General features: G+C 36.9%; 1 protein-coding gene across 4 annotated transcripts; it reads right to left on the reverse strand.

Moving 5' to 3' along the window:
* Nucleotides 1-731: 731 nt before the first annotated feature.
* Nucleotides 732-19,276, reverse strand: LOC310717544 (guanylate-binding protein 1-like). 4 transcript variants are annotated; one of them, XM_083525756.1, is made up of 11 exons: nucleotides 19,135-19,276; nucleotides 17,585-17,789; nucleotides 16,660-16,787; nucleotides 5,512-5,621; nucleotides 4,433-4,644; nucleotides 4,018-4,260; nucleotides 3,762-3,910; nucleotides 3,027-3,158; nucleotides 2,517-2,729; nucleotides 2,174-2,276; nucleotides 732-1,347 (listed from the first exon to the last, which is right to left on the reverse strand). In XM_083525756.1, the coding sequence occupies exons 2-11, from the start codon at nucleotides 17,766-17,768 to the stop codon at nucleotides 911-913; spliced, it is 1,911 nt and encodes a 636-aa protein (XP_083381882.1). In that variant the 5' UTR covers nucleotides 17,769-17,789; nucleotides 19,135-19,276; the 3' UTR covers nucleotides 732-910. The 4 variants fall into 4 exon arrangements, with proteins under 4 accessions (XP_083381882.1, XP_083381883.1, XP_083381881.1 ...); XM_083525757.1 differs by having other exon boundaries at nucleotides 17,585-17,780; nucleotides 19,135-19,218; XM_083525755.1 differs by lacking the exons at nucleotides 16,660-16,787; nucleotides 17,585-17,789; nucleotides 19,135-19,276 and adding exons at nucleotides 6,488-6,614; nucleotides 7,376-7,577; nucleotides 8,436-8,540.
* Nucleotides 19,277-19,311: the final 35 nt, after the last annotated feature.

Consider the following 19,311-nt stretch of genomic DNA (forward strand, 5'->3'; position numbering starts at 1 on the left):
TTTGGCAAGAAGACATAATAACCAAAGATGTGTGACCCCAGATAAAGACTTCCTGTATACCTTACATATTCACGTCATAAAGACCCTATAGACACTGAACAAACAACATAGGAATGTGTTTAGAAAACCAGTATGAGGCCCATCTTAACTCTAACAATACACTTATCTAAATAATGATAACTATTGTTTATTCATTCATTTTATTATTAATTGTGTATATAGTTTTGTTTCCATGTGCAGATTTGATTAAATATTTTCCAAACACATGTAATAATTAATTGATAATTCATAAATTCTTTTATAGCCCAGCCATGCATTGATTCAGACTCTGGTTCCTTGAGGGAAAATGCATTGTACTATGGACAATAAAATGACAAACATTGTACAATATTTACAGACAGATGCTTATAATATTTAAGGCATGTGCTAGGTGCATAGGAGCTACATGATAAACATGTTCATTAGTCCTTATTCATATTGCTGTGCTAACATTAATTACCTGTCAGAAACTTATGAAGTAACATCCCATGTATAAACTAGGGAAATCATGTTTTCTACAACAAACGTTTATATTGGTTTTAAAACTCTATACATGTAGATAAAATCCACCTTTTTATCTGAAATCTGACATTAATCATATATTTTTGTTAAAATGTTTTGGTGGTGTGTGTGTGTGACAATAAACATCCAGGGATTTTTATTTTTTATTTGAGGAACCCTTTAACATACTGTCCAGTCTTTAATAAACAAGCATTATAACTCTTTAGGCAAAGGCGTAAAGGCAAGAATGAGGAGATGTGATAACAATCTCACAAAACAGTACCAAAAAGACAAAGTCTATTGAGAGAATTCAATTCCAAACAAACTTCATAATTACGTTTTAGATATTTAAACCATTTTTTGGATGAGTTCATTTTGATTCAGCTTGTGGTGGAATCTGGGTTGAGGTCTTTGAATTCTTATAGATGCTTTTCTTTAGTTTATACTGGAGGACTGTAGAAAACACATCTGTGGCAGTGTCTACAAGAGGCATGACATAATCTTTAAAAATACCACCAGACTGTGTTTTCTTTTCTTTTTTAAGGTGCTCAATCTCCAGCTCCATCAGCTGGACTTTATCTTCATACTTTCTCTGTGCAAGTTCCTCCTGTTCTTTCAGTTTGCTCTCCAGTGCTTTGTCTATTTCCTGCTGCTGTTGTATCTTCTCCTCCTCAAACTTCCTCTCCAGCTGTTGTACTATTTGCATATAGTGCTCTTCATGATCTCGCATCAGTTGTTCCACCTCCATCTTTTTCTCCTGTTCCACTTTATACTTTTGCTCTAACAGCGCTGCTTGCTCTTTTTCCTCTGTGCATTACCATGAAAGGGACCATTAAAAGAGAAAGACTGAGTTAATTAAAAAAGTAAAGAATAGAAAACTTAAACGAGTGAATATCTAGTTTATTAGTATGCTTTGTGCTTTGTAGAATGAAACTGCATTTTATTGTATCAGGGTTATTTTTTTCTTGTATTGTCACATTGATTTAGCAAAACTATAATAGGCAGCATTTAATGTGCAAATTTATAACTTATGTATTGGTAAACTTCTCTTTAAACAACCAGTCCAGATTTCTGACAAATAAAGAAAATCATGCTTGCCTGCTAATGCTTTTTCTTATCCATTTAACTACTAGAAATCATGGAACATTGCCAGCTAACATTATAGTAACTACATATTGCTAACTTCATTTATTTGGCTGAGTGTCATTTTGAAATCTGATTTTATGGTTTTGCTTTCCCTGTGTAACAATAATAATAATTAAAAAAAAACTCTTTTTTTTTAATTAAACTCTCCATCATTCCATTCACTCTACCACAATAATTTAATTACAAAGCAAAGTGACAGGTTTTTGGCAGGACTTAAATATATTGTTTCTCTATAACATTATCTAGTGATTGCAACCATCCAGCATCCATCATCTAACAAAATATCCACACATAACCATTGTACACGTTCTCCAGAAGATAAAACACCTCTTTGATGCATATTCCTATGGAACTTTTCCAGTATTTAAACCATATTTTAGTCCAGCATTACTGAGAGTAGGCATGTTTCTAACAACTGCATAGATGGTTATATATTAAAATATGACTTTCGTTTATACATTTGGTAATACTACAGTTTCCAGCTTACCTTGAATAATTTTCTCACTTTCAGTCAATTGTTCATCAGTCTGGAGAATTAATGTTGCTTCCTGACTTTTTCCACTCAGAAAATTCTCCAACACTTCCTCAGCCTTCAGACAGAAAATATACAATACATACACCTGTATTAGTGGCCATTATATTAACTATATTCGATCACTTCCTAGGATTTTGATGTACACTTTAAGTAACACCTGTATCTTTATCTGCACTGTGTGTGTGTGTGTGTGTGTGTGTGTGTGTGTGTGTGTGTGTGTGTGTGTGTGTGTGTGTGTGTGTGTGTGTGTGTGTGTGTATGTGTGTGTGTGTGTGTGTGTGTGTGTGTTTATTACCTCCATCCCCTTATCGGGCAGCCTGTGGTACTCAGCAATGAGGTTGTCTCTGTGTTTGCAATAAAGATTGTATCCTCCAGGTTTTGCATACTCCCCCTGTTGCACACACTGATTCATATCCTTATAAAGATCAAACAGAATCTTCTGGCACTTCTCTTCTGATGCATCTATGTTCTGACAAAGTAGCTCAGCATAGTGCTTTTCTACTTCCTCCTATAAACACAGTTAATACACACATTCAGAATTAATAAAAACATCCAACAAACAAATAAATTTTGGAACTCCAGACATAGTTAAATGATTTTATAAAAAAAAAAATCTAACAAAGAAAAACATACAGTATACAATGAAAAACATATTTGATTTTACCTGGAGAGGTAGAGCGAGAGAGAGAGAGAGAGAGAGAGAGAGAGAGAGAGAGAGAGAGGTGTGTGTGTGTGTGTGTGTGTGTGTGTGTGTGTGTGTGTGTGTGTGTGTGTGTGTGTGTGTGTGTGCACTCGCAAAACAAACCATCAATTTCTTGAAGTATTTCCCTTCATCATCTTTAAAGGAGCGTTTTATAAACTCAGTGTTGGCCATGTTGCTGAGCTTCTGATGTTCAACAAAAAGTGCATTCCCAGTGAGGGGAAACAAGTTCTTTACCTGCAATAATATTAACATCAGAATTAGAATTGCAATTATTTTGTATTCAGAGCATACAAAAATATATTAGGCTTTGGTTCAGGAACATACAATATTTTAATGGTAATGTTTCACAAAACTTGCTTTTACACATACAAACATACATACATAAAATTAATATTATTATAACATTATGACTGGTGAGTAAATAACACTAAATATCTCTTCATTATGGCACCTGTTAGTGGGTGGGATATATTATATTTACATTTGCGGCATTAAGCAGACGTCCTTGTCCAGAGCGACATGCAAAAGTGCTATATTAGGCAGCAAGTGAACATTTTGTTCTCAAAAATGAATTATTTAAGAGCAGGATACATATGCAAGCACAAGGATTTTGAGTGAGATTCACAAGGGCCAAATTGTAATGTCTAGATGACTGAGTCAGAGCATCTCCAAACCTGCAGCTCTTGTGGGGTGTTTATGATCTGTGGTGGTCAGTATCTATTAAAAGTGGTCCAAGGAAGGAACAGTGGTTATCCCTACCCCAATCCCCCAATATATAATGATTTCTTAACAAAAAAAGTGTTTTGTTGTATCCTTTGTGTATGATTTGTTTGTCACCTGTTCCATCCCAGTCTGGTACAGCTTAATCCCTTCCTGCACAGCTGCCTCGTTTTCTATCTTTGCCATTACCACCACAACATTCTCCAGACAAGGGACTTTCCCACTAGTGATCATCTCCACATATGACTGCACAAGGTGACCAAACACTGTCAACAAACAAACACACACAAAAAAACACATTTAAAAAAAGAAACAATATTGAAAACATTTATACATGTAACCAATTTTAAGGGAAAAGTAAATTAATGCTCACTCCTCCCTGTGACTTTGTGTCCTCCTTTGACTGTTTTAACTTTGCTTGCAGCAAAAACATAGTCACAAAAACACTGTGTAACATTCATAAATTTGGGATAAACGTCACTCCCATCCAGACTCTCAAGCTGAGTCATTTTCTCCTGGGATGCAGGAAACGGGAAAACAAAGCACTTCCCGGTTGGAAAATAGTTTCGAATACACTGCCGTGGAAGATTATAATAGGTGTCCTTCTTACTCAAACCTGCAATAGAAAACAATAATCATTTGTTCTGTTTATATTACATACAGTATATAATGATTGTTTTAAATTAAATGTTTTGTGCCATAGTGTTTTTAGCATTTAACATTAGTTATTACAAAGTAGACATTGGGACACCTTTTTTTAATATCTCAAACAAAAATGTCATTTATACCTTTCTTCAGCTGCAGGGCAAAATCCAGGTACTCATCCTCTGTCACTTCACCTCTTTTCTCAAGCACCAGCTCAAGAGAAAAATCACGCACCGTCCAGATAAAGTTAGGAAAAAAACGCACAAACTGAGAGTCCTCTTCTTCCTCCTCCTCAAACTCTGTCTCGGATGCTGGTGATTTGATTTTAATCTGCTCTGCAAGCTCAGTGACATAGCTGCAACATGTTAAGGATTGATGCTTCAATGAACGATATCTTCCTGGGGGGAAAAGTATTATGATTTTTAAATATTATGTTGTTGTTTATTAAATATAATAAACAAACAAACAAATGAATAAATGTCTGCACACAAATAACTATAAACCAATAAATAACCTATGTTAACAAACAAAAAAAAACATCTCAAACAGATTTTAACATGGGGAATTTATTCCCCCAAAAAACTTTTAAAAACCAATTGGGAAGAAATAAGTGAAGGGTAGGCATCATCAATTTAATATTTGGCTTTCTGCACTGAGATCACCCCAAACACCTTATACCAGTGGTGTCCAATTTTTAATACAAAAGGCCGGTGTGGGTGCAGGTTTTCATTCCAACCAATAAAGTTCACACCAAATTCTACTTGCTTAAATCTAATGATTTGTATTTTCAATGACTATCTGGTGTGGCATAAACTAATTCCCTAAAACATCAATACTGATGCACTGTTGGAAGAAGAGTTGTCCAGAATTTCTTCAACAGGATGAGAAAATCTGAAATTCATACAGAAATAAGTTGTATTTCAAGTTAATGTTGCTGATTGTTCACCTACATTAACTATAGCATGTAAATATCTGAAAGTTGGTATTCTTTTATTTTTATTTTTTTTGGAAATTGATTACGCTTTTTTGTTTGTTTTGGATGTGATATTACATTTATGTTTATGAAAGCTTATGAACACCACAGAATTGTTATTTAGGCCCCCAAAAATGAAAGCACAGTATTAAGAAAAGTTCTTCTCCACATGAATATATTTGTCTGTCTTTAGTACTTCCTTAATGATTATGTCTATATATGTTTATTGTGTTTTATACAAAAAGATACTGTAGTTTTTCCACTGCTGTGTTATCGATGGTTCCACGACTGTTGTAGACCAGAGTGCTGCTCAGAAGAACAGCAAGACAGAAGATCCAGGCATCGTTTTTAGAGTCTCCCTAAAACATTACAAACATTATACATGACAGATATGTGTAGAGAATATTATACTCATCCAAACGAATCACTTAAGCCTGAATCACAGAACTAAATTATTCTGACAGAATACTATTGTGCTTATAGACCAATCTTCTTCTTTTTTCGTCTGCTCGCTTCAGAGGTCGCCACAGTGCATTATCTGTCTCCAAACTACTCTGTCCTCTACATTTGCCTTTTTTAAACCGACTGCCTGCATGTCTTCCCCCACCACATCCATAAACCTCCTCTCAGCCTTCCTCTTTTACTCCTTCCTGGCATCTCCATCCTCAGCATTTAGTCAGTTTGCAGCTTGTATGTGAAGCACAGATTTACTGTCCTCTAAAAATAACTTAACATATAGCCATTATTGTCAAATTAGCTACCAAAAGTACATTTAAGTTTAATTTCTATACTATTGTGCCTTGAGAAGATATATAATTATAATTTATATTTAATGACATTCCTATAATCTCTCTAGAATGCATATTTCTCATCCACCAGGGGCAGGTCTTGTTTTAATTTAGCAGCTTCTTGTCAATAAACATCAATAAATGTTCTTCAGTATCATTTGGCTGTGTTCATGATTCAATCTTTTATTAAGTTATACAAACATACGACTGTCTATTGCTTATAAAACTTTGTGTTCTGTTTCTTATATCTCAGGTCTATGTGTTTTTCTGACCTGAATTCTTGAATGCAAAAAAAGGTAGGCGATAATAGATGAAATATTATTTTTGCAGGTCATCCAGCATGTCATTTTTACAAAAAGGCTTTTAAAATATACAGCCAATGCAATATATTTATCAAAAGAATGTTGCATGTACTGTGCTGCTAATGGTATCCTCACCTTGTCAACGTCCCCCAGTCCCTCAGTGTCTAGGAGCACCAAAGTAAGCTCTTTTTTACGAGGGTGTGGAACACACCACATCCAAATACCTTTTGTCTTTGACTCAATGGTGCTGCCCAGAGCAAAGCCCAAAAAAAGGTAAACAGTGGTCATCTTTACTATTCTTAAAGAACAAAATATATATTTATAAGCTAGACATTTTGGGCTGAGAGTGCACTCTTCTACTAGTCCAGACAGTTACAAATGATGTATGACCTATTAAAGAAATGTTATGTTTTTTGATTAAACTAACACACAAATTCACAAACAGTAAAAAAGTAAAAAACTAAATAATCCTGCAAGACAGTGTTACTGTTAGGTGTTGCTAGTTGTGCTGGTTGCTATTTGTGCTAGTTGCTAGTTGTCTCTGTTATACTAGCTCACCTGGTTTGAGAACAGGTAAGAATGTACATTCCACCACGTAGGTTTTGCCATTGTTTAGACCACCTAGGTAGACGTCAGGTGCCACCCATTGTATTTTTCTGGTAGGTTAGCCTAGTGTAGTCAGCTAGTCTGTTGCTGTATGTTAGTTGGGTTAAGTTTCCAAAATACACCCTATAGACCTTTTTCTTATGTTCATGTCCATGTTCCTTTGCTGGTGTGAGTCTAGTCTTCTTGACTATGTGAAATACTTCTAGACATTGTTTGTTACCTTACTGCACTTGACCATTAAAGCAATAACTACTCTAAACTCTTGTCCTGATTTTTGTCCAAACAACCCACAACAACTAAAAGGATTTATTGTTCCCACACTCCCCTAGGCCTAGCCAAGGTGGGAAAGTAACAGTTACAAAGTCTAAAAAAATTTGAGCAAACTGCAAATGAAAATGCCATTTAAAACAAATCTCACCAGATTGCTGTCCTGCCAAGCGGTTCATAAGGTATGATTTGCCTGTGCGATAGAGTCCCACCACAGACACCACCACCACCGGCTGGTTATTCCTGGACAGGTACTGAATGGCTTTATCATTTGCTCTCAGTGAACCATTCACATTTTCCACCAAACAAACAGGTTCTTGCATTGGGCTGCACATGATTTTCTTAGGCTCTGCTGTATAGAGTTTGAACATTTCACATTTCAATTTCAAAATTGCAAATGCACAAAGCAGTTCATTTGTAAGCATGATTAAATCCTCCATGATTAAAGCCCAAATTTGAATAGATTAGGTTTACAGGAGGATGCTGGTAAAGTTGATAATACATGAAAAAATCAAATCTAAAAACATGGATTGAGCTTTAAGAGAAAGCAGAACACAGACAGCTGTGTTTATGTGTGCAAAGTGCAACTGAAAAGTGAAACTAATTGAGCACCATTAATAAAGGACATTTTTCCTTTCAAATGACTATTTCTTAAACCTTTCTTTCTCACAATAGTGCCAAATCCCAGACTGAAGAAATATCATGAAGTCCTTGTCACTTGGCAAATTAGTTCAAACTAGATATTAAATTATTACACCAGTGGTAAGATGTAGTTTTCTTTTGTATCTGAAAACCCTGAATAGGCAAAACATTTTAAAGTCATTTTTAAGTCATTTTTCTTCTTGTGCTGCTATGGGCATGGAATGGCATTAACATAGGCATGGCACATACAGTAGGCATGCAGTGATCTTTGTAAAGGATTTAATCCATCTAAAGCCACCTTCAAATGCACAATACACAGTGGAATATATTTATGAATCATTTAATTAAGTTTCATTAATTTTAATTACTTTTCCTGATACATGTATGTGTATGCTGTTATACAGTTGATAATTTTATTTATTTATTTACTTTTTGGCATAAATTCATTAACCATTTTTCCTCAGACAATTTGAAAAAAATCCAAAATCTGAATTATACACTATAATATTTTATAAGATTTTTACTGTATAAAGTATTTATTCATAAATGTAACAAAAAAGGAACGTACCTTATTGTCCAGCCGTGACTTGCTCTAGGGATGCAAACCAAACTGTTGTGGAGATGCACTCAGTAAGTATTAAAGTAAGTGTGGTCATCCCAACCATCCGGCGTTTATGGCTTTATGTACTGTAATTCGTGCATTTCCGAGAAATCCTACTGCGCTCGGGTGCACAACAGACAAAAGCTTTTCTAAAGGTCCAGCAGCATTGGTTTAATTCCGTATGGATAATGCTGGTATTTGTATCATGTTTAATAATCATTTATGAATTTGCTTTTACCATATAGTTGATCGTTCTCTGAACTTAGCAACGCATTTTATTAGTGTTATTTAGAATGAAAAAAAAAAAAAAAAAAAACCCTCGCAGGCAACTTTCACTTTCGCTTTCACTGCGTCCCCTGTGCACACTAAAACACATTGTCTTGCACAGGGGAGAGAGTGCATGCAAGCATAAGCAAACATTAACTACCTTTAATGCTGACTTTACAGTATGTTGTTTATAAAACCACAGTCCTGTTCAGTTAACTTCCAGATAATAGACAGTAGAACAATGCATGAAGATTTTTTCAAGTAAAAAGTATTTTTTGCCTTCTTATTGAAAATAACATAAAAAAAAAAAGAAAAAAAAAAAAGCAAAGAAATCCTTGTTGGGTGCTCACACACAACCCTACTGGCTTCCAAAAACACTGATGCTCAAAGCCAAAGCGGACAGACATCTCTTTCCTTTACTATTCTTATACCCTGTTCTCTCAAATCCTCAACCACTGTTCGAATAGTCCTACCATCTTTCAGGGTACATAAATAAAGCTGTAAAATTCTTCTTTGTTTTTGCTTCAAGGTGGTGGGACAAACTTCCACTCCTTTTTTTTTTCTGTTTCTAACTGTTTTTAACTGATGGTATTCTTTGTCTGTGTCATTATGAGCCTGCATTAAAATATATATATATATTAATGGAGACTTCAAATAAACTGTACATTTAAATTTAAATAACTTTTTTTATATCTATTGTGACAAACCAGTCCTCGGACCTGATTTGGGACCCTGATTCAGGGTCAGCATCTTGAACCTGAGTCTTAAAGGTGAGCAGTTCAGCTGACGTGGATCAGTAAAGGACGCAACCCTCCGTCCTTTTTGGTAGCTATGAAGTACCGGCTGTAGAACCCGGGCTTTTTGTCTGATAGAGGGACCACCCCGATGGCCTCCTTCCACAAAAGAGTATCTACTTCTTATTCAATGACCAGAGCCTGCTCAGGCCCCACCAGGGTGGGGCACACCCCGTAAGCCGGGGCAGACGAGACCCAAACTGATTTGACTAGCCTCTGTCTATAGTGAGCAGGACCCACCGAGACACGTCTGGCGGAAACTCTGGGCTGCTAGATTATCTCTGAAGGAAATCAGTCTCTCGAGACTGACCTCTGGTATGCCTAGAGCTGGAGCTTATGCCCTGGTGCAGCTATAGGGGCCTCCTGCAAGCTAGCAAACTCACTACGTTACCGGGAGGACCCGAGGAGAGCATTTGCTGGAGCTGGCCATGCCCTGAAGTACTAAAAGTTGCAGGGTTAACAAACCAGCTCCCTGATAGCGCCGGGGCGGGGCAGACACCGTATACTGAGGTGCAACGCGCCCCTTTACGGAGAGTCCCCAGATAGTCCTGTATCAGGACTTTTTGGCTGAAGCTCCTTTATTGAAGGTGACAGTCCTCAGACTTGTCATCTCACAGGGCTATGGCCTTGAGAGTCACACAGGATCCCTAGCAGGGGAAGCATACTGCTTTTTGCAGGGTTGTGGTTGGGCGAGAGCGATGTTGGAGATATCAGGTGCCTTTCAGGAGACACAAGAGCAGCCATGGACTGGCTAATGGCCCTAGCTTTCTCTTTAGTTGCCCTAAGAGCTAAGTCTCTTGCACAGGGGAGCCATTGGATATCCTGACCGCCTGACATGTCTCCCACGTGTAGCTACCATAGCAGGTCAGCTCCAGGTGGCCTACAGTACAGCATAGTGTGCAGACAGCCTGCGTCTTGACCTGCTGAGACATAAGCATTGCCCACTAGCTCCAAAGTTAGTTACCCCAGGTCCTTGAACTCTGCTTTGCCTCAGCGAAACGATCGATCATCAACATGTGAGCACAATCTGCGCAGCCGATTTGGGGAAGGGAGGAATGCATGAACGAAAGTCGCTTCATTTATAAAAAAAATTTTTGCCATTTACCATAAGGACAACACACACAGAGCGCTTCCTGAAAAAAAAAAAACAGGAGATAGCGCCAGTTTCACTCCATGTGCTTTTTTTTAGCTTCCTGGTCATGACTCCCCCTGTGACACCACGCTTTATATTGGCTGGATTGCACACGTTATTCAGAGGGTGGACAACGCGGAAGCGTTCCCAAAGCCTTATTGACGCAGCTCAAGTTCCTGAAGGGGAACATGAGCAAGGCAAATAAATTTGTAGTGCATAATTATTTCCTTTGCCTTATTAAATACTACAACCACAATTCTAACTATTTAAAGAATCAGGATTAAAACACACACTATACATATAAATAAACACTAAGTTGAAAGTGAAAGAAAAGTTTAGAAAATCATAGCATCCAAATCAGCCACAACTAGTTTGTGCACAGAAGGCATCTTCTAACGTAAAAGCAGTCCCTGTTTAGAGTGACCAAATAAAAATAACCAAATAAGTAATGTTTTTTGAATGAAGCTTGCATTTGTGTTATCTTTGACATGTGACATATGTCTTTATGATGTTTCCATGAACTATGAACAGCACACTTTCATTAGTTATATTTGTGTAGATCCTTGCAATCTGCATCTTTATTTTCACTTTTACATTGAACTGAATATTTACTTGTTATTTATATTATTGTTTTATCACTATAAATGTAAGAATAATGTGAGAGTATTGATGAAAAAGTTTTCTTTCTGCTGCACAACTTAAATACACTTATTAAAGACAAATTCACTGCAATTAAAATAAAATAACTTGGTTATTACATATGTGGAATAGGATTCTTTGTAAAGACACGGAAAGAATGTGGCTCTCTACTCAATTTTCCTCAACTTTCCCTATCTAACAAAAAAATAAATACAATTACAATGCAGTATGCCAAAGTTTTTATTGTCACCTGACCATTACACCCATGTGGTTTTTTTAACATCCCATTCCAGATTTAGTTCCGCTTTACTAGTATACTAAGCTGGAAAAGGGTTCCACTAGAGTTTCGAATGTGGTTGTGGTTTAAATGTGGCATTCAACCACAAGCATTGATGAAGTCAGGCACTCATTTCAGTCATGGAAGCCTGTGGCACAATGAGGTTCTCAATTTATTTTCATCTATTTCCAGTTCAAACCATTAGATGAGCTCAGACTGGACTGCTGATACAAGGCAAGCTGGGTCCAAAGGTTCATGATGCTGTCACCAAAATCTGTTTCTACTCGCTGTGTGTATGATTTTTTAAACTGCCTGTATTTGGTGAGTCTAGAGAAATGTGCGTGTAAAAATCCCAGGTGATCAGCAATGACATACTCAGACCAGGCCATCAGGCAGCAGCAATCATACCATAGTCAAAGTTACAGAGATCAAAATCTTTTTTCATTTTGGTGTTTGATATAAACATGGTTTTATTTAATGCCAGACAACAGACATAAAATATTTTGGATTTTGCATTTTGTCCTCTTAAATAAATAAATACAATTCATTATATGAACATGTGCCAAATCAAACATGCGGATCATGAATACGGATGATCCGCTGTGGCGACCCCTAACCAGCAAAGCTGTAAGAAAGTTTATTATATGAATTACACGACCACTGCAAACTACAATATGCCCTTAAAAAAATAGACAAGATAACAAACATTTTGTTTTCTATCCATTTATAAGTAAACACAATTTTGCAGTGCATTTTATATTATTTTTGTTTGAACATCATTTTGAATAGGAAGCAGGAATTACAGGTAAGAATTATTAAAAGCAACTAAAATATACAGAATATATACTTAAAAAAAATATAGAATCGGTCTTCAAGCACAATGGAAAGAGTCAGAGAAAGAGTAAGACGAGGAGGAGAACGAGGAGAACGAGGAGGAGGACAAGGAGGAGGAGGAAGGGGAGGAAGAGGAGTTAACAGAGGAGGAAGGGGAGGAAGAGGAGTCAACAAAGGAGGAAGAGGAGTCAACAGAGGAGGAAGGGGAGGAAGAGGAGTCAACAGAGGAGGAAGGGGAGGAAGAGGAGTCAACAGAGGAGGAAGAGGAGTCAACAGAGGAGGAAGGGGAGAAAGAGGAGTCAACAGAGGAGGAAGGGGAGGAAGAGGAGTCAACAGAGGAGGAATCAACAGAGGAAGAGGAAGAGATGAAGGCCATGCTGGAGGTAGAGGTAGAGGAAGAGGAAGAGGAAGACAAGAAGGTGCTCAAAGAGGACCGAATCTGACAAATGAGATCTGCGCAACACTGGTTGACCACGTTGTCAACCACGGCCTGACGCTGAGGGAGGCTGGACTGCGAGTACAGCCAAATCTAAGCCGATACACAGTGGCAAGTGTGATAAGAACATTTCGACTGGAAAATAGGTATTGTAAAAATATCATCATATCAAAAACATCTGCACGGTTTCAGTAACTGCTCATAGTAATGTATTCTGTGCACTATCAGCACTTCTGTTACCGTTTCCTGTGAAATTACTGTACTATTGCATACTGTTCTCTTTTGCTACATAGGATTGAGGGTCAGAAACGACAAGGGGGAAGGCCTCCTATGTTCACAGAACAGCAAGAGAGGGAGATAGTGAAAATGGTTTTGGCCAACAATGCTATAACACTCAATCAGCTCCAAGCTAACATTGTCAATAACCATGCCAGTTTCAACAATATCCATCAGGTCTCAACATCAACACTGGCACGCATCCTAAAAAAAGACATCTTCAAATGAAGCAAATTTATCGAGTGCCTTTCGAGCGCAATTCCGAAAGGGTGAAACGACTGCGGCATGATTATGCAGAGGTATGTATTCACTTTACCAGTGTGTTCTTGCATACTGTCTCATAATCTTTTACTGTACTGTAATATGTATACTAGATCTACACTGAACTACACAATTTTGCATGACACTGTTTTTCAGATAGTTTTACAAATGGATGGAGAGGAGATCCAGCATGAGTTCATTTACGTAGATGAGGCTGGGTTCAACCTGTCGAGAACACGAAGGAGGGGAAGAAACATTATTGGCCACAGGGCTATAGTCAATGTCCCAGTGCAACGTGGGGGTAATATAACACTGTGCAGCCATTACACAGAATGGGGTCCTCCACCGCCATGCCCATTTGGGCCCTTACAACTCAGCACTCATACTTACATTCTTGGACCAATTGCACAATATAACAGCAGCAAATCATATGCAATACATTGTTGTCTGGGACAATGTGTCTTTCCACCGCTCTGCTCTGGTTCGGAACTGGTTTCAGCAACATCCACATTTCACCGTCCTATATCTTCCACCATACTCTCCATTCCTCAACCCTATAGAAGAGTTTTTTCGGCATGGCGGTGGAAGGTATATGATCTCCGTCTCCAGGCTGAGGTACCCCTCATCCAAGCCATGGAGGAGGCCTGTGTCCAGATGGAGGTAGCAGCAATGCAAGGATGGATTCGTCATTTAAGACGTTTCTTTCCAAGGTGTCTTGCTAATGACAACATTGCCTGCGATGTTGATGAGATTCTCTGGCCAGATCCAGCTAGGCGAAGATGTCTAGTTCTTTTTTTTTTTTTTTACAGTGAACTTACAGTACAATACGTGAAGTGACGTTTTGTTACAGTATTATGAATCTCCATGTCAACAATTTGGGCGTGTTGACAAATAAATGAGTTTCTTCAGTCTGCAACATTGGTCTTGTGTAGTGTTTGGTATATTTTCATTCTATTTGTACTTTATTGATGGTAGCCTACTCTAATCATAGGGAAGTAGAAGTGCTAAAAGTGTTTTAGGTTTATCACAGCAGAGTGTAACTCGTGCAAACAAAGTTTAGTAATGTGAAACGTGTGTGTTTCATATGATAACAAAGTGTGTTTTTTACACAGAAGTGTATAGTTTTTACAAGAGTGTTTAATTATGCAAGGGATCTGTAGTGTTTTGCTAATTGGGTGTGTGGTTGTGCTAATTGTGTGTAGTTTTTTGAAAACACGGGCCCTGTTTTGAAAATCGTGCTTAAGCAATCCAAAAAAACTGTAAGATATTTTGCATTTACCTGGATTCCTTTGTTTGGCTGACTGTGATGCTGACTGTGTAGGATGATATTGTCTCTGTGTGTACAGTAGAGCTTATATCCCCCAGGTTTTAAAAAGTCTCTATTCTGTATACGTTCACTCATCTCCTTGTATAGATCAGACAGAATCTGCTGGCATTTCTGTTCTGATGCCTCCATGTTCAGAAAACTTAGTTCAGCATAATGTTTGTCTACTGCCATCTGAAAACACAGTAGTTTTAATTTAGTGAGAGAATGAGAGGAGTACAGTACATCTGGGCCAACAAGTACATCCAGTACATTCGGTACATACAGTACATCAGGGCCAACAAAAACTTATTTGCTATTTGCTCTTTTGCACAATATGTTGTTTACATTTTTGCTACTGTTCATTTTATCTCGTTACAAAAGTTTACTGGTGGATCTATTTTTTGTTTTGTGTATTGTCTCACACTGTCCTGTGTTGTCTTGCACGGTCTTGTGTTGTCTTTGCACTGTTTGCACCAGGTTCCACACATGCACTTTATGTGGCGAGGACACTTACTAGTCCTTGGCCCTGTGTTTTTCTGTTTCTGTGATTGTTGTTTTATGTTGTTTAATGTAGCATCAGGGTTCTGGAGGAACGTTGTTTAATTTCACTGTGTAATGTGTCCGCTATATATGGTTGAGATGACAATAAAAGCTTCTTGACTTGACTTGATCTATTTTTGTGCCTATTTAATATCTGTTAATATTTTCTGATTTTTTTTATTACATTTTTTTTAATGTCTTTAACAGCCTTATGCTGCTGGCTCCAGTGCTTATACTGGTGACACTGGTCACTAGTCCTTGTCACCATACACACAAATATCTTTTTACATGTATGGGAAACAAACAATATTCATACATTTGGGTTGTCCCAAACTCACCATCAGTTTCTTGAAGTATTCGCCATTTTTGTCTTTGAAGGAGTGCTTCATGAACTCAGTGTTGACCATGTTACTGATCTTTTTGTTCTCTGCAGAAATTTCACTTAAACTCACAGGAAACAAAATTTTCACCTGCATAAAGATTTGAATTACACTAGATTAGATTATGAGTGTGTGTGTGTGTGTGTGTGTGTGTGTGTGTGTGTGTGTGTGTGTGTGTGTGTGTGTGTGTGTGTGTGTGTGTGTGTGTGTTTGTGTGTGTGTGTGCGCTTTACCTGTTCCATTCTACTCTGGTACAGCCTAAAGCCTTCCTGGACAGCTTCCTCATTTTCTATCCTTGCCATGGCTACCACAGCATTTTCCAGACAAGGGACATTCCCACTAGAGATTGTCTTCACATATGAGTGCACAAGGTGACCAAACACTGTTAACACACACACACACACACACACACACACACACACACACACACACACACACACACACACACACACACACACACAAACACACAAACACACAATTACATTAGCATTAACAGATCAATGTCATAAAGCTATATATAATAAAAAATAATATGAAGAGAAAAATAATGCAATGCTCACTTTTCCCTGTGACTTTGTATCCTCCTTTAACCATTTTAACTTTGCTTACATCAAAAACATGCTGTGTGGCAGTCAGAAAATCAGGACAAATGTCGTTCTCATCCAGGCTCTCGAGATGAACAATTTTGTCCTGGGATGCAGGAAATGGGAAAACAAAACACTTCCGGGTTGGAAAATTGTTTCTAATACACTGCCTTGGAAGATTGTAGTTGGTGATCTTTGTACCAAGACCTGTAATGCAAAAATAAATAAATAAATAAATAAATAAATAAATAAATAAATAAATAAATAAATAAATAAATAAATAAATATAAATATAAATATATATATATATATATATATATATATATATATATATATATATACATAACAAAAGCTTAGGGCAGTTTTTTGCACGATAATTAAATGGTTACAAGTATTTTTAATAAGTCTAGGGAAATTTTGCATGCCAAGTGTCAGGGTTTAAAGATGCAAAGACGTTGTTAACACCTTGTCAATGTCATCTAGTCCCTCAGTGTCCAGCAGCACCAGAGTATGTCCTTGTTGATAAGGATGTGGAACACACCACATCCAAATACCTTTCGTCTTTGACTCAATGGTGTTACCCAGAGCAAAACCTGTAAACATCCACAGTAGTCATTATTGATCATTGTTGACACATAAAGAAATGGACAGACAGATGTGCACACATACATAAAGCCAATTTGGATCCCACCCTTCTTGTGAACATCACATTCTGTTTGTATATAACCAAGTTTTATGTTAATTGTACTTCTTATATTTGCACTTGTGGCAATTTTTTTTTTTTTTCCAATTCTTTTTATTATAAAATCAACAATTACAAATACAAAAATGTAAACAGAAATTCTAAATTTTTTCTTTTTTAACAAACAAAGAAAAAACACCCCCAATAAAGGTTATGCATACAGTCCAATTTTGACCAATTTAGATCTTTAATCAGGTAGCACCCATAGTCTCCTAAAATAAGAAATAACAGGTTGCCACTTGCAAAAAAAGTGCCAGTAGAACCCCTCAGTGTATATTTTATTTTCTCAAACCAAGAAAAAACATTCTTTACACAAGTCTTTAAACCACCGAGAGATGGAGGGACATCCTATTGTTTTCCAGTGTAGAAGTATGCAACGTCTGGCCAATAAAGATGAGAAAGCTAAAACATCTTTGTGTGTTGTGGCAATATTTAACAATATTACTGTACATGTGCTATTGTGAATTCTTGCTAAATTACCCATTTATTGGTATTGGCAATGGTTTTATTGTTTGCTTATTTGTCATACAAATAACTTTGTTCTACATCATAAACATATAATTCCAGCACCATTTGATGAAACTGGTCAAATCTAATCAAAAGATAAGAGCAGTCCAAAAAAAAAAAGCCATTAAAAACAAAACTTACCAGTTGATTTTCCTGCCAGGCGGTTCATGAGGTATGACTTTCCTGTGCGATAGAGGCCTACCACAGACACCACCACCACTGGCTGGTTATTCCTGGACAGGTATTTACTGGCTTCCTCATTTACATTCAGTAAACCATTCACATTTTCCACCAAACACATAAGCTCTTGCATTGGGCTGCACATGATTCTATCTAGCTGTGGAGTCTAGAAATCATAAATATTATTATTTTGTAATAATATGCTAAAATTTGACTGCTTTTGTTTATATACAGTTTATATAAAGTATATATGAATTATTTTACATTTACAATGACATTTATGGCATTTGCCAGACGCCCTTATACAGAGCGACTTACAACTGAACAGGGACGGGTTTAGGGCCTTGTTCAAGGACCCAGCAGTGGCTGCATAATGGTGGAGAGATTTGAACCTGTGACCTTCTGATCCAAAGACAAATGCCGTAACCACTGAGCTTCCACCTCCCTAATTTTGTTGGCTGCAATTGTCTCATTGAGCTTCATGCTTGTTCCATATGAATGGACCATTATCTAGTGTTTATAAAACAACACATACACTATGAAGCCATAAGATAAGACACCTGTAAGATACCTGATTACACACCCATATTTGATTTTTGAACATCCCATTCCAAAACTATTGGTTAAAAAGTTCTCCTTATAGCTGTTATAACAGTTTTCACATTTCTGAAAAATCTTTCCACTGAAACATGGCTGTTAGAATCACACTTGCTTTTGTGCACTTTGGATCAGAACCCAGTTTCAGTGGATTTAAATTGTACTGCAACTTTAAGACATTTTGGTGTCCAAGAATTTTTGGCCAGTGTATGTATATAACTAATGTATTATCTTAGACATTCTAACAGCTGGGGAAGTTGCAATGAAGAGGGGCACAATTTTATATAATGCCTATGAGTAGGATTTAATGCCAAAATAACAAATCTGACTGTGTGACTTTGCTGAAAATATCTGTCTGTGCACACGCACAAGACGGTAACCAGGTGAGGCAGGCAGATACAGTAGGAGGGGTGAAACAGAAACTCCTCCCTATTCTGCTTTTAGTCTATAATAGAAACTTGATAATTTGGTTCAGATATGCCATTCCATTATGTTAAAGTAGGAAACAATAAAATATATTTTTTCAATATATTTATCTAAATTTATTTGTATATGGCTTTTAACAATGGACACTGTCCCAAAGCAGTGCATATTTGCATATTAAAAATTGTATAAATGTTATATTTATCTGCTGTATGTTATAAATAAAATTTGAAGCCATTTTGCATCTAAATGTTATGCAACCATACAAAAGCATGTAATTGAAAAAATAATTGTCTGTTTAAATTCTGTTTAAAATGAGCAATTCATTCACATGAATGATCATTTATTTTGATTTAGGTTATAGGAAAATAATAATTGTATTAAATATTGATTGCTCCTTTAACTCATTCACAGATTTTAAGGATGCACAATAAAGTGTATTTAAACAATCTTTATTTAAAAAAAAAACAACAAAAACTAAGAAGACTTACATAATGCTATCACTTGCTGTTAAGATGTTTAGATCACTGGATAAACACAGAAACAGAGAAGGAGGGCTTTTTATAGAGTTAACATTTGGCATGGATCGAACCGCCCAAACGTTCCAATAAACATCCGGGTTTTCCGGGAAATCAGATCTGGTGAGGTATTATTATCCTGTCCTTATG

Source organism: Silurus aristotelis, assembly GCF_946808225.1.
Source record: "Silurus aristotelis genome assembly, chromosome: 22".
Classification (NCBI taxonomy): Eukaryota; Metazoa; Chordata; class Actinopteri; order Siluriformes; family Siluridae; genus Silurus; species Silurus aristotelis.

Bases quoted from the DNA above. Each gene is read 5' to 3' on its own strand.
- LOC310717544 (XM_083525756.1), bottom strand. From the start codon at position 17,768: ATGTGCAGCCCAATGCAAGAGCTTATGTGTTTGGTGGAAAATGTGAAT. The intron at 16,788-17,584 runs GTAAGTTTTGTT...GGATGTTTACAG, and splicing joins CCTGGCAGGAAAATCAACTG to GTTTTGCTCTGGGTAACACC. The intron at 1,348-2,173 runs GTAAGCTGGAAA...GGTAATGCACAG, and splicing joins AAGTGAGAAAATTATTCAAG to AGGAAAAAGAGCAAGCAGCG.